This window comes from Numida meleagris, chromosome 1, assembly GCF_002078875.1.
Source record: "Numida meleagris isolate 19003 breed g44 Domestic line chromosome 1, NumMel1.0, whole genome shotgun sequence".
NCBI classification, from domain to species: Eukaryota; Metazoa; Chordata; class Aves; order Galliformes; family Numididae; genus Numida; species Numida meleagris.
Window position 1 is genome coordinate 126,560,695 of NC_034409.1, and position 15,114 is coordinate 126,575,808.

General features: G+C 41.2%; 1 protein-coding gene across 1 annotated transcript in view; it reads left to right on the forward strand.

Annotated features, from left to right (window-relative positions):
- The window catches only part of DHRSX (dehydrogenase/reductase X-linked), a 161,720-nt gene that overhangs the window by 110,358 nt on the left and 36,248 nt on the right, over positions 1-15,114 (forward strand). Inside the window, exon 5 of the mRNA XM_021411563.1 lies at positions 7,260-7,467. Within this exon, the coding sequence (XP_021267238.1) occupies positions 7,260-7,467 (208 nt within the window). The remainder of the gene's footprint in view (positions 1-7,259; positions 7,468-15,114) is intronic.

A 15,114-nucleotide genomic window follows, 5' to 3' on the forward strand; every position in this document is an offset into this window, starting at 1 on the left:
CTGTTGATGGATTAGGAAACCCAACTGGTTCTGCTTAAGTGTTTGGGACATTTGCCACTGGCTTTTCTGAGAGGCAGGAATGAGCCATGGTTTATTCTTACCTAATCTTTTCATAGCTTTTGGGCAAAATATTTTTTACACAGACTGAAAAACAAGATATTTTAATTCTAGGAGAACTTTCTATTGAATGAAAAAACTATGATTGACTTTCATATTTTCAGGTTGTGAGGGGGATAACTCACCATTGTGCCAACACTAATAACAAAACATTCACTGAGCACATACTTAGGATTTTTTTTTCCTAGCCAGAAATGACTACAAATGCTTGGATTTATTTTCGTGTAAAACCAAAACTTCACTTATGGATCATATTTTCTTTTTTTAACTGATACAGTTTTCGGGGAACTAGCATGCATTCTTGTATGTTCAGTATGTTGCAGCATGACACTGAATCCAAAAATGAATCTGAGGTATTATAGCCAGTTTTCTGCTGAACCCCCCAAGGTCGGAGTTTTTGCTCTTATCATCCTTTCATCCTTGAATAAGGACTATCTGCATTTTTTTATTTCTCCTTTAATGGGCTGATAAACTAAAAACTTGTCTTGGCTGGAAATACACAATTATTTATCTCTGTTGGCACAGCCAATACAGTCCACTTCTCACTTCTACGTGAGTGCATGAGCATTATCAGCAGGCATTGCTCACTTTGCAGTTCCTCTTAGTTGGACCGATTTCTAATGTTTAGGCTAAAAGTTTTAATGCCAGCTATTTGCCTTAGGCTGATTTATTTTTATTTAATATTTGTAATGCTAGGTAAAAGGGTTTATCTGTTTCCAGATAAGAGCAAGTAAAAACATATTGTTTTTTTTATGATGACAAAACTGATGGCAAATTTCTTTAAAGAAGCTCTTCACATGTTATCATGTTTTGGAATTGGGACTTGATTGCCAGCAAGCTGCTGCCTTTGTGTCGAAGATGGATGAACCTTTCACCACCAGCAGAAAATTCCCATGCTGCACTGAGACAGAAGCATTTTAAGTGTTCCAGTGTGAAAACCATCCTTCATGTTCTAACACCTAAAAATTTTGCCTGTACCAAGCACGTCCTGACTCGGGACTGAGCAGGTCTTGCCTTGATTCATAGCTGAGGCATGGCTGTGGAGATGGGAGGTGATTTCAGCACTCTCCAGATCTAAATGTCTCACGGATATGGCCGGTGAGCTGCTGTAACTGGTGACCTGGAGTTGCTGCTGCCTATATCTCTCTGCACATGCTGGCTGCTGCATTTTTAGACATAAGGACAAAACCAGTGGTGTGGAAAAGGGAGAAGCCCAGTCTGAATGCAGATGGGACAAGACTGTAACTTCCAAGAGACAGATTTATGCAAGATGCGAGGGTGTGGAGAACTGAACTAGAAGAGTGGCAGGTGAGGACTTGAGGGTTTAGAGCAGTCAGACAGAGAGGTTAAAAGGGAGTGATGGCAGAACAGTGAGTGAAGAGCCAGTGGGGAGACACTGCTGTCAAATGAGAACCTCTAGGACAGGGGAAAACCCAGTGGCAGTACATTCATGTTTTCTGATTGAAAGACTTTTAAACTATGAATGTAGCATATATTCCTCTATCAAGAAATACAAAGAGAGAAAGTAGCAAGGGGGAAGCTGGGATTGGTAGCGAGGATGAAGAGAGGCACTTTAACTGGGACCTGATTATAATCTCTCTCTTTTAGTCGAGCCCCTGACTAAGAAACATTTAGATGTAGCATTGAGAGACATGGTTTAGTGGGGTTATTGGTGGTAGGTGGATGGTTGGACTGGAAGATCTTGTAGGTCTTTTCCAACCTAGCTAATTCTATGATTCTATGATTCTAATCATATAACTTTTACAAATTAACTCCCACCTATCCCAGTGTCACTACTGGTGGAAGGTGAGACAGGGAAGGGGAGGCTGGTGGGAGCTTCCCAGTCCTGTAAGGAAACCAGTGTTGGACAGGAGGGAAGGGTGAGAGGTGTGTGAGTGGCAGCACATGGAGGAAGCAGGGTGAGATCCCATGGGACCAGGCACAAAGGACCTAGAGTAGCTGGGTAAGAAAATCAGGGACAGTGAACTCACTGTTTGAAGGGAAGAAGAGAGGCAGATGAAACTGATAAGAATGTCTGGGGCTGAACCCCTCCCCTTCCTGCTGCATGCATGCTGCTCCTCAGTAAGATTGGTGTTGGGTCACCTGATGTTGGACTAGGGGAGGGAGCAGAACACAGGCAAGCATCTGTGGCAAGGGAGACCAAACCTACTGGGGACAGCTCTTCTCTGCAACCCAAGTCTCAGTCCTGGCAGCAGTGAACAAACCTACTTTCAAGTGTCCAGGCCCCTCCAGGGAATGCCTATGCATGCACGAGACTATGTTCCACCACTGAGGACAGACAGATATCCTGGTGTCTGAGGGTCAGGTCCCCTGGTGGGGACTTAGGTGCCACCTAGGTGTGATCATTATCCTACAGCATAAAATTTAGATGGTGGTGTTTACTCCACTATAGCCTATTTAGGAGAGAAGTGGACCATGCTGATATATAGCTAGATAGATCCATTGGTAGAACTTCTGGTGTATTCATGTGGAGTGTAGTGCAATTTGAGAACTCTGTTAGCGGGGAGGTTTGCCCTTTGTGCCTGCGTTCATGGGGGGTAAAACACAAAACCTGTTTGCAGAAAAGGATTTGTGCTTTCATCTGGAGTAACACTTTCATTTTTCCCCTTGGGAATTCTTTGGTACAGTATGTGTCTCCTGCAAACAGCAAGAATTAGGTGAATGTTGTTATATAGGTTCTTCTCCTGCTGTGAGGGCATCACTCATGCAACTGATCTCTTGCACTGCCAGCCAGTCCTCTGGGTTGCCAGGGATATCAGGCTGGCATGTGGGGATGCTGCCTCCAAACGCAGCTCCATGAGCTGCCTAGGAAGAAAGGCATTTTGATCTGCATCTGGAAGAGAGATTTTAAATCTTACCCATGTTATCTTTCATTTATTTTAAGTGCTTTTGAGAGAAGTACCTTTAAAACCTCCAAGTAGCTCGCTGTAAGTAAATCTTAACAAATGGAATACTTGTATTTTTAAATCTATAATAGAATTGAAGGATGTTTTGTGCTGCCAGAGATACAGGAATTACAGCAGTGTTTACCTTCATCTGCAGCACAGGAAAGCATGATACAAATCTTCTTATATAATCCAATAAAAATGCAGTATGCCTGGCCAGTAATGCTTTCATCTCTCATAAACTTTTACTTTTTAGATTCATTATACTGTTAAAATCACATAAGACTAGTTCATGGATGGATCCCAAATAGCTTCACTGGAAATTTTTATAGGCAGTGATGATAGATGAATGATTGCAAAGACAGTTCTCTTGAGTTGTATTCATTCTCTGAGGAAAAATATCCTCTGTTCTCTGCTTCCTACTCATTTGAATAAAAATTTTTCAAAAAAATGTTATAGCTAATTAATATGTGTGTAATTTGAACAAATTAGAATACATAAATAACTGTGGCACATTGGAATGTATTACTTTGTAATAGGAACAGTCACTTAGCGTAGTTGCAAAATCACACATCAATGTGTCATTTAGGCAGTTTTCTACATGCATACTGTCAGCCTTTTTCCTGAGCATTTTGCTAACAGGTAATCAATTGCAAAGCAAAAGCTCATTCTCAGCTTATTTGTTAATTCATTTCCTAATGCCAGGCTCATATCAGTGACACTTTTTTGTCTGAAAACAACCTACCTAAATCTGAGGAAAGAATATAAAGGAAGGTTATATCAGAACTGAGGTGTTTGGCAGAAGAATAAGCAAAACCATTCTTAGTTCATAGTGAATAGTGAAGATGGGGAATAGGGAATAGGTAAGATGGGGGAAAAAAGAAAAAAACATATAAAATAGTATTGGATTAATTTGAAGAATTAAAAATAGAAGCAGCTTTCATTCTTTGAGTTACCTTTCAGGCCCTTGAGTAAAGCTGATGACATTTCTGGACAAAGGAAAATCAATAGCATGCCACTTTTAGTACCTACTGAATGTTAGGTAGTTAATAATTAAAAAAAAAAATAAAAGAAGAATGTTGCAACACTTAGAAGATCTTTCCTTTTGACAGAAAAGCAGCCAGGTTCAGTTTTCTGTTGGGTATTGCTTTGCACACTCACTGCTGGTGAATTAAAATGGCTTCACCTCAACTTAGAGAAAGTGCCTTCAAATTGCAGAGCATCATGTTTTGAAAGCCTTGATATGAACCATGACAAAGATGTTTTAGATAATCTCTGTCTTTCAAATATGTTATTGGATTAATAGTATTTGACCAGCTCTTGAAGAGAAAAAGGGGATTGTAGCAGCAGCAAACCCAAGCGAGAATGGTTGTGCTTGCTCAAGCACTTGAGTACATTTTTGCTCAAGGGAGCCAGTGCAGAGTAGGGCCAATAGGAGTAATGTTGGCCTGCCCAGCCATTGCTTGCTGGATATGATTTGCACCATGGAAAGTTTAGGTTGGATATTAGGAACAATTTCTTCTCAAAAAAAAGTGAGGAGGCAGTGGCACAGGTGCCCACGGAGGTGGTGGAGTCACTGTCTCTGGAAGTGTTCAAGAAAGGTGCAGATGTGGCACTGAGGGACATTTTTAGTGGGCATGGTGGTGCTGGGTTGATGGTTGGACTAGATGATTTTGAAGGTCTTCTCCAACCTTAGTGATTCCATGATTCTATGGTGCAGCTGAATAGCTATAGCAGCCATCTGCAGCACTTCTCTCTGGACAAATTCCTCTATCCTTCCGTCTGACTCTGGTAGCAGAAATGTGTATATTTACTGGAGGGCCTTATAGTGACCCAACGCTCAGGGGGACCAAGAGGAAGCATTTGGGGATCACATCTACTTTGCTGTGCAAGGGCTGCTTTTTGTTCTTTTCTTTTCGTGGACTTTCACTTGATCTGTGTTGCTGCTAATATACATCTTGCAAACTGTTTCTCCCCTCCTTTTCCAAGTTTTAGAGCTTTGGAAGGCAGGATGAACCCCAGAGAGATGCAAATCATTTCCTTGTACCAGCCCCAGTACTCACAGATGCAGTGCTACTCCCATCCGCCCTCCAGCAGCTCCTGCCAAACTTCATCTCTGCTAAAACTCACACTGCAGCTGGCTGAGACTTTGGTTGCCTCCCAACCTTTCCCTCTTTTCCACATCCCAGAAAACAAGACAGCTCCAAGTTCCAACAGAGCTTGTCTCAGTTTCTGTTCATCCGTAGCCTTCACACCACTGTTTAGTCCAGGCCTCTGTTCCAGATGTCATTGTATGCTACATATGCAGGTTTTGGAGGAAAAGGAAGTATTTTTTGTTCTACAGCTATGTGAGCAGTTGCACCAAACATCATAATAAGTGCTGCTGAGGAATGAGAATACAACGGGACACCCAGACAGACAGCCTCTAATTTGTGTCTTTCCATTATTAAAGATGAGATTTGTCATGCAGAGACACCGCATCCGGTGACTGGGTTTTCCCGTCATTCTGAGGGACCTGGGAAAGTGGCTGTTGATGACAGAGATAACACCAGTCAGAGCTTGCATCGAGGCCGGGCGTGTAATCTGCACTGTGTTTCTCTCATCCATTTCATCAGCCAGCAGAGCAGAGGAAGGGCTTTGTTCACGTGTGCTGTGTTACACCCAAACCCTTCACTTGTTCCCTTTCCATTCTGGCCCTATGTCTTCTCTCCTTCCTTCCCCTCACTCTCTCGCTCTGCTTCTCTAGTCATCTTATGCTCCCTTCCTCCCTTGCATTTTTTTTCTATCTGCTATGTTTTATGCATTTTCTTTATGTCCTTTCACCATTTAATTTTCCCCATCTTTCATGCTCATTCTCTTCCCTGACTGTATAATGCAGCACTCTCTACAAACAATAGCATGGCTAATCTCCACTCCTACAAAATGCTCGTCTTTCACTCTGGACTGTGCTTCCTCACAGCGCCAGCAATTTTTGACATGTGTGCCCATTAAGTGGCTGGCAGTCCATAGATGAATCTATGGGTAAAACTATAGGTGTTAAACCATGCTAAAAAGATCCTGAAAGTGTAACCTGTTCCACCTGAGCAGCAGTGGCAAAGCAAAGCTGTCTGATGGTTGAATCCTCTTAAAGAAGGAGAAATGCAGACACACGGCATGAGTAATTTTAAGTGGGAATTTAATATGCCATCATTGGTCTGATGTCAAGCAATGGAAAGTTAAAGGGTTTTTAATGGGCACATGAAGTAGTGTGAGGATGAGGCTGAGATCCTTCTACGTCTGTGAGCAAAGGAGGCCATTCTGCTGTATCACAGTCATGTACATTAGTAAGAAGATAAATGGCCTGCAACATTATTCTCTGTGAACCACGTGTATCTGCATTTAAATTACAAAGGTCAGGTCCACTTGTGTGATAATTAAATTTTAATAAAGTAAGAATAATTTATAACATTAAAATCCACTTTATAATTGAGTGAGATAGCTAACCCCCACACAGCTTCAGTACATGGTACAGTTCACACATTAGCTCAAGATTTTCTGCAAAATGCTGAAATCAACATTGCATGCGAGGGATGTGGATGCTTATTTTAAGCACTGAGTTAGAAAATTGTGGTTTCTAGAAATATATGCAAAACTATTGCCAAAATAAGCATTCAGAAAGTTGTTTCAATATGCAGCTGCATATCAACACAGTAATTAATATATATTGGGTAAATTTACAACATCTTTTTCTCACTCACAGCAGTGAGATTGAAGTTGCATGTTTCAGACAAAGACTCAGCAGATCTTTAAACTGCAGCCATCTGGGAGAGCAGATCTGCTGCTTGGCTTGGTCTTGTCCCTGATTCTCTGTGCTCTTTGATGGAAGGAGCGTTGTTGGGATCACCCCCCTCTTCCAGGTGGAATTATTACTGTTGTAGACCTGCAGCGCTGAATTCTGGCATGCCAACAGAAGGTTAAATCAGCTTTTAATGTTTTCAGAACACTTTTCACACCTTGCATTTATCCTCGCAATCCTGCAGGTAGGGAGGGAGAGTGCCTTACTGCTAAAGGAACGCAAGTGGGGATTTTGACGTTTTTCTCCACAGAAATCAGTCAGTGTCAGCTTTACACCTCACATGCCATCAGCAGTCACTCATTGCTCTAAATGCCATGTTTATCCTGTGCAGCAAGAGATCCGTGCTCCTTCTGTCTAGCTTCTCCTTTGAAATATGAACCATTTTTCCCTCTCTCCTCCAGCTGGGGTGATGCTGGTCCCTGAAAGGCAGACAGAGGATGGGTTTGAGGAGCACTTCGGCTTGAACTACTTGGGACACTTCCTGCTGACTAACCTCCTCTTGGATACGCTGAAGCAATCAGGAACGCACAGTCACAGCGCTAGGATCGTCACTGTCTCATCAGCCACCCATTATGTAGGCAAATTGCACCTGGACGACTTACAAAGCAGGTACAGATCCATGTTGGGTACTCACTGATTTGCAGGAAGAGAGTGCAGATTAAATTGTGGGCTTTTATTGCAGATTATTTTTTTTTTTGCTTTGTTTTTAATTAACAGTGTTTCTCAAGCAATTGCTTACAACTTGAGCAAAGCTTGCAGGCCACAGGTTGGCTGAGGTGAGACACTCCAGATGCTCTAGATATCCCTGTTCATTGAAGGAGGGTTGGACTAGATGACATTTAAAGATCCCTTCCAGCTCAAAGGATTCTATGCCCAAGCACTGCTTCTTTCCTGTGTCATCTTCTGCACTTCCCTGTGGAAACGGAGAACAGGGAGGTCATTGAGATCCCAGCACTTTGCTGTGGCCTAGCAAGGTCCACGGAGCTGCATGGCTATATTCTGCCCAACTACTTTCATATAGGGAAACTGTGAGGTAATATCTACGGGATCTCGGTAACATGAGGAAAACATCAAATGACGTGGTAGATACTTCTGTGCAGAATTGTTTAACTAATTGAAGAATGAGCAGGATAATTGAGATGATACATTTTAAGATTGCCACATGCAGTCACATGTGAAAGTGATGTGCTGATTTGACCTGACCTCAGATCAGATCTCTCTTCTGATAGGCTCCAAAGAGTTGCTGCTTGCACAAACGGACTCTGGATTTTGTGTCATTTCCCTGCAGAAATTCTGTCTTAGTCCTTTGACAAGGGCTTGAACAAGTCTGTAGAGGCACCTGGCCCGAGGTTTCGTTTTGCAACAAAGAGTGGAATTAGAGGGCTGGGCTGTTTTCACTGCACACATTTTACATATGAATGCTGCATTAAGCATGTCAAACTTTGTATTAGGCTTCTGATTACATACTACAGCATCAGTTTTATTACAAGCACATTGCTTAAACTCTGCAGGGTTATAGCAGTTTAATCTATTGCTTGTAAAACAACTGCGGGAAATTATCCTTACTCTTCACTTGATGTATATATTCATCATTTCTGATGTGCATGTGGCTGGATGGCACCACAGAAGGGGACTAAGGGGAGTGTAATTAGTATTTCTTTAGGGTAAAGTGCAGAATGCAAAATTAAATGTGGTTGTTCCATGGCTCTAGATAACAGTAGTTTCTTTGATTATAGCAAAGCCTTGTACTGTGCCTCTTTAGACTAGGATCATCCTTATCTGTGATTCATTATTATTAACTCATATTATAAAGGAACTAGAGATGTTTTAATTAGAAAAATTCAGGCTGAGCATGAACACGGCCAATCTTATGAAAAGAAACAAATATGCACCAGTGAGATTTGCAGCTTTTGTGCCAAATCCTTCCCTTCTGCATTTCAGACACATAGGAGGACAAACTCTGGCTAATTTTGTGCACCTTTTCCCATGTGGGTGCTTTCAGTGCTTCAAGGGAGGCAGCAGTACCTGCTCCCCCAGGCATCGGGCCCCCCAGTGGCTTCCATAAAAGACTGTGAACTCAGCTCCAAACCCCTTCTTTGTTCAGGTAGAAGAAGATACTCTTGTTGTTTTTAACCTAGCTGTTGATATGCCCCTGCGCGGGAGAATAATTTGCTATCTTGTAAGTGGTCCTGCTACACTCAGTGAGATTGCTGGTGCATTCAGGTACGTCTATAGCATGAGTGAGTGATTTGCCAGCCTTGGAGGGCTGTTGCAGGGTGCCAAGGCATTGCTGACACTGTGAAGCCTTGGAGACGCCTTGTGATTCAGAGTAGCATTTAGAAACTGATGGATGCAGTAAGGACATCCGTGGCAAGCACTGTGATATGACAGCATCCCATGGACTAACATATTTTTCTAGTGATGGCATCCCTCATTTTTGTGTCCTTTTAAATGTGAAATCTTCCTTTAAAAAAAACGTACTGGCTTCTCCTTATCTTGATTTGTACTCATTGGCTGTAGTTCATTTTGTAACTTGGGTCTATGTATGTTCCTTGATTGATGGGGAGTCCTAACCTTGCAGGAAGGCAGCCAAACAATTTGGAGTCATTTATTCACACTGGAGAAAGGGAGCTATACTCTGTATTGGAGAAATTACCAGTGGCAGCAGACTGAATTGTTTACCATACTCTTGTCCCATTATTTCTAGATTTTGGTTGGGCTAGTGTCCAAACTGGAGGTGAGTAATGGTGGTGGAGGAGGGATCTATCCATCACATATGGCAGAGAAGGAAAGGCAGAAGGACTCTTGACATGAAGGAGAAAGTAAACTGTGGTGCAGTTCTCTGCTTTACCACAGATTTTCTGTGCAATCATTCTCCTACTCAGGAGACTCTGGGTTGACAGTCACAGTTACCGTTGCTCCCAACTTGCCTTGCTTGTGCTTGCTGCTCAGAGTTCTGGTCTGAAGCCAGAAGTCATCTGTATCACAGTAACCACAGGGCCACATCAAAACAAATAACTGTCAAAATATCTTACCCGGAAACAGCATTAAAGGCAGCTTTTGCTATTCTATTCCATGTTTCCTCTTTTGTTTGCATTCTGCCACCTTACCAGTCTCATTTATCCTGTGTTTTCTCTTTTCAGCTCCTTTTTGGTGGGGATGTTATTTTAAGTGTTCCTTGATTTTCCTTGCACACTCAATTATTTTTATTCTGTTCTTATCTCTCTTCATGCCTGCCTGCTTGATTTCTGAGTTTGCAGTTTCACTTGCACCTGTATCTTTGCAGCTTTTTTTCTCTCCATTGCCTTTTCCCTCTCTGTCTCATCTTTTTTTCTCTTCCTTCCTCATTCTATTTGTGCTCAACAGATCATTTACAACTCTCCATTTCTTTTCTGCTTGTCTTCTCCCCCCAACCCCAGTCCCATTTCTCCCCTGTGAGTGTCGTTTTCCCTCCTTCCCACCCATCCTCTTCCCACACACACCAGTGAAAGAGATACAGCATGGGTACATCAAGGCAGGACAGAGCTTGTTCCAGACTGGCAGGGCATAGCTTGTTTCATGTGTGTTATTGAAAATGCAAACGCAGAAGAGCAATGACTGTTCTCCCGGTTCTTTTGCTGAAGGTTATATGAAGAACATCAAACACCTTTGTGGTCTTTTAGATCCAGACCATTTTCAACAGAAATCACGTGAGTTGACAAGGGCATCCCTAAGGCAAATCATTCTCCTCCATCCCTACTTTGAACACTACTGTTTTCAAGGAGGTGAAAGTTTAACAGAAAAGCTATCTGCAAGCATTTCAGCAGTAGTGATCTAAGCAATTGCACGCTGACATTTTGCACCACAACGGTAGAACAGCTTAGCTGTTATGTCCTTTTCTCCTCCTTTGCCTGCTTAAAACGCTTTATGAAGTGAGAAAAGAAAAAGGTATGGCCATGATAGAATATGGCCGTCTGGCTTCAGAACACATTTGAAGAATGTTGTGCCATCCCCTCCATTTGAGATAGGCTCGAACAGAGCACAGGAGTTCATGGTGCTCTTACCAGGCTAGGAAGGAAGGCACTCTTTCAAGTATTCTGCCTACCAAAGTAAGAAGGATCTTTTGGAAAATGAACAAAAAAAGACCTTAGTCCCTTTCCCAGGCTGTTGGTCATACTTGAACATGCTCCCTTTCCCAGGGGTTAGCATCTCTGTGTGTTCTGTCTAGCTCTTTCTCCATGACTAACGATTCCTTTCATCATCCTCTCTTTTTGCATGCTAAATGGGCTCTGTAATGCTGTGAATCATAAATTTATGAACTCCCCAGCCATAGTAACACAGCTACTTTTCTGGTTCACATCGCCTGTATGTTTAGGAACAGTTAGTCACACTTTTTCTGCTCTCTTTCCTCTGCTCTGTTACTATGAAAGGAGCTGACATTTTTTTTTGTAACTCTCCAGGCTGGTACAGTCCCCAGATAATGTCTGTGTTTCTTCCCTGTAACCTTAGCGCATGAATCATGTCAGAGACAACAGAGATTGAAGTGATAGGAATTGCAAAAATCCCCAGCTGTCACGTTTGTGTCCTAACTGGTGTAAAAATAGGGCAGAAAAACTGTGCAGGACCTGTGAAGATGCTGGGGAGATGAGGCAGCTCCAGTTAATCTCCTCTTGCAAGGCGTTTCACCCAGAAATTGTCACAGACTACATGGAAAATCTGTCCTGCAAAGTGTCTGGAGGCTTCCTGTTCTTGAATAGTGTCTTTCATCTCTTCTTGAGCATACGTGATATTTTGCTGGCAAATGAAGTTGCAATTAAGTTTGGGCAGAAAGATGAGGATCATGTCTCATACATATTGCAGAGATTTTGAAAATATTGTCCTCAAATAGCAACAGAAAGTTAAAATGTCACATTGTTTTTGAAAATATGAATCCATTTTTTAGGCCAAATAATATTTTATTTCTAATTTCTTCATAATTATCCTTAAATGTACTGTCATTCACATTTTGAAGTATAATGCTGGTCAAACTGAAATTGCAAACCCTACAGTTTCTAAGTCATTCTGTCACAGTAAGGTATCTTCATGGTATCAAGTGCTTTTTTTTTTAAGATGGACATATGTTTAAAACATTTTTTGTTTGTTTTGTTTGTTTGGCTTGGTTTGGGTTTGGGTTTGGCTTGCTTTTCTTCTTAAGAATGGTTTGATGAGTCAGCATTTTTTCATAACTGTTTTGATAACTTCCCTGTTGGTTACTCCCATACCTTTTCATGACTAATCTATCATGAGCAGTTTCTTAATTCTCTGACTGGAATAAATTATGGAATGCAGTATATCTTCAAACAAAAGCAAACACGAAGCTGACGTATTATAGTAGTAGCATGGCATTACTCTTTTCTTTCCAATTTTTTAATAATAAAGGAAAAATTGTAAGAGGAAGCGGGAGAGATTTTAAATATTACTCTTGTTAATCCATTTTACTCAGAACAGTTACATATAAAGAGCAATGTTACTGCACTGATGCTTAATAAAATACTATGAAAACAACATAAATTGTAATCATAAAAGATTATTCTAGTCAAAAAGACAGATATGTGTAATTGTAGATTTTATTTCATTTGGGGAATATATGTTTTTGTTTGAGTTGTATTGTTTAAACAGCTGCCCCACAATGATTTCTACTGCATATTCTTGCTCTGTTTGCAAAATAAATCACATTCCCTTGACAGAAACCAATACCAATTACAGCACACTGCTATAGTCAGTTAAAAGTATCATTTCTTCTTCAGGTTTCCTAGTTTTCATGCCTACAGTTAGATGGTAAGTATTCCAATGCTTAATGCATCCACACAAGGATATTTCATTCCTTTTTTGCAGAAACCTTTCACTATAAATGCAAAAGGATTTGCTGCTTTGCCAGCAATTAGCATTAATTGCAAGAGTACTAGCAAAGGCTCACATCTCAAATACTATAAATTAATTAAAAATAATTATTAAAAAATAGCCATTAGATTAGAACACCAGTTCTCTCATCAATTCAAAGACAGAGTTTTAGTTCATGCACAGCATATCTCTTCCTCATGTTGCAGACCATAGGTGGTTCCAATCCATTCCTGCAACCGGTAATGAAGAAATATTTGAGATGTCAGCTTTGGAAAGCTTTATTTACATTTATTGGTATATTTTCATTCCATTTAATCAAAATACTTTTAAAGTTCATTGGTTTTTGAAGAACAATAATATTGTCTGACTACTATCACACCAAACTTCAGTGTCTTCAGGGAAATTAAATGCAGCTACTGTCACAATGTTAAACTCCTTCTTGTCTAAAAGGGATTAATGGTCTTAGCAATGCATTGTTAATAATGCTTAATGATTTAATAGGACAAAGTGTTTCTGAGCTAGTTTAAAACTGTGACACACTCGAAGATATTAGGTGTATGGGTGTTTCTGCAGTTCAACCTCTCCCTCTTTGGTGGGTTGAGCTGGTGAAAACTCTTCCATGCAGCATACAGGACAAGGATCTCACAGGCACATTGTTTTCCAAAACATCGGGCTGGTTCAGTGATAATGTGAAAGTTAATGGACTGCACCAGTGTGACAGAGAAGGCAAAAGGGAATTGCAGAGAGGACAGAGTGGAAACAGATTGTCACTCTTGAGAGGTGAAGGTTAGTTTAACTCCCTCTGAGCAAAACCACTGATGAAAGCGAAGTGAACCTTAAAAGCTTTGGAGTTCAGGTTCTGAGCAATTATTTTTTCTAGCATTCCTCTCAATTGCTCTAACTGCCACCATCCTCACAATACCTTTTCAGCAGCATTGTCATTTGAACTGCATGGTGTACCTGGGGAGGGCGGTACAACTGCCTGTGAACCCCCAGAATGATGTGCTAAGGGGAACCAGACAACACGCACAGTGTGCCACACACACTTCTTGTCTGGGTTCACCTCTGCTATTGCTACTGGTTCTTCACAAGCACACATCCCTGATACCACCAAATGCATTCAGGATTACAAGGTGAAACAGGAGACAAAAGCAGATTTCTGCCTCTGCAATTAAATATGAGAACACTTAACTTTTACTCTGCTCATCATCCTAATCCCTCTTCTTTCAACGAAGCAGAACATTCTCTGTCCAAAAGCAGCATGATTACGTGAATACATACATCTGTGAAGTAACACCAGTCTTTTGATTAAAGAGTTTTCTTTAAAAAACATGTTTTCCATGAAAAATGTAGTTCCTAAATTAGATAAGGCATTGTAAAAGTCAAATATTGGAGCCCCCAGCAGTTTTAGCATTGCCAGAATGCTTGGCAGTCAGTCTAGTTTCGCTGAGTCTGGCTGCACACAGCACTGTCCCAGCCACCCAAGGAGACCGGCTGATGTGCCTGCGGCTCACAGTGTAGTGCAGGAGCTCTTAACAGTGATGCCAACTGTAATACATCACTGCAGAAATGTCTGCATGAAAGTAGTGGGACTTCCGCTTGGCACCTTTTATTTCATCAGCACAAAGTGGGGAGTCGGAGTCTGATTTTGATTACAGAACTCTGTTCATGGTGTTCCAGAGTGACGTAACGTTGGGAAATTAATAAAAGAAGAAAGAATAAATTCCAAACCAAAACCAAACAACTGTAAGGCAAGATGGCAGAGAAAGTGATTGCTGTCTCTGTGTCTTATGGTGCTTTGAGATAACCACTCTGTAATGCTGGATATGGGCCACTTTGGACTACTGCTATGTTCCTAGTTTCTTGCAGTTTGAGGAGAGATTTCTGTAGCTAATGTAGCTTAAGGGGAAACTGAAATGACAGTGAAAAAAGACGGTGGCACAGCAATCCTCATGTAGTGGAAAAAAAGTGATTCACAGGGCTGCTTTTACTGTATACTGAAGTTCTCTTGGCCGAGGCCTTCCATCTTGTGCCTTGTTATACCATGGGTGCAGAAAACTTCCACTTTTTAATCTCTCCTATACCTGCTCGCATTTCAGCTTTATTTCTTCTTTAACCTAGCTGTCTTCCAACAGACGGGGGGACTTTTCATGACTGTTTTTAACAAATGGCTGACACTCTTTGTGGGGTTGTTTCTCACAATGGTTTAATTCATGCACTGGGTGCTGGTAAGTTTAACCTCTCCGTTTGAAGCTCTGGTATTCTTCTTGTCAGCATGTAAAAAAAACTGTAAAAAACAGAAGTTGTAAGATTGTTTCAACAAACAAACAAAAAAACAATTTTGAAATTATTTTTGGGTGCCAGAGTTGACAATATTATGTTGCTTCTCTGGTCAGA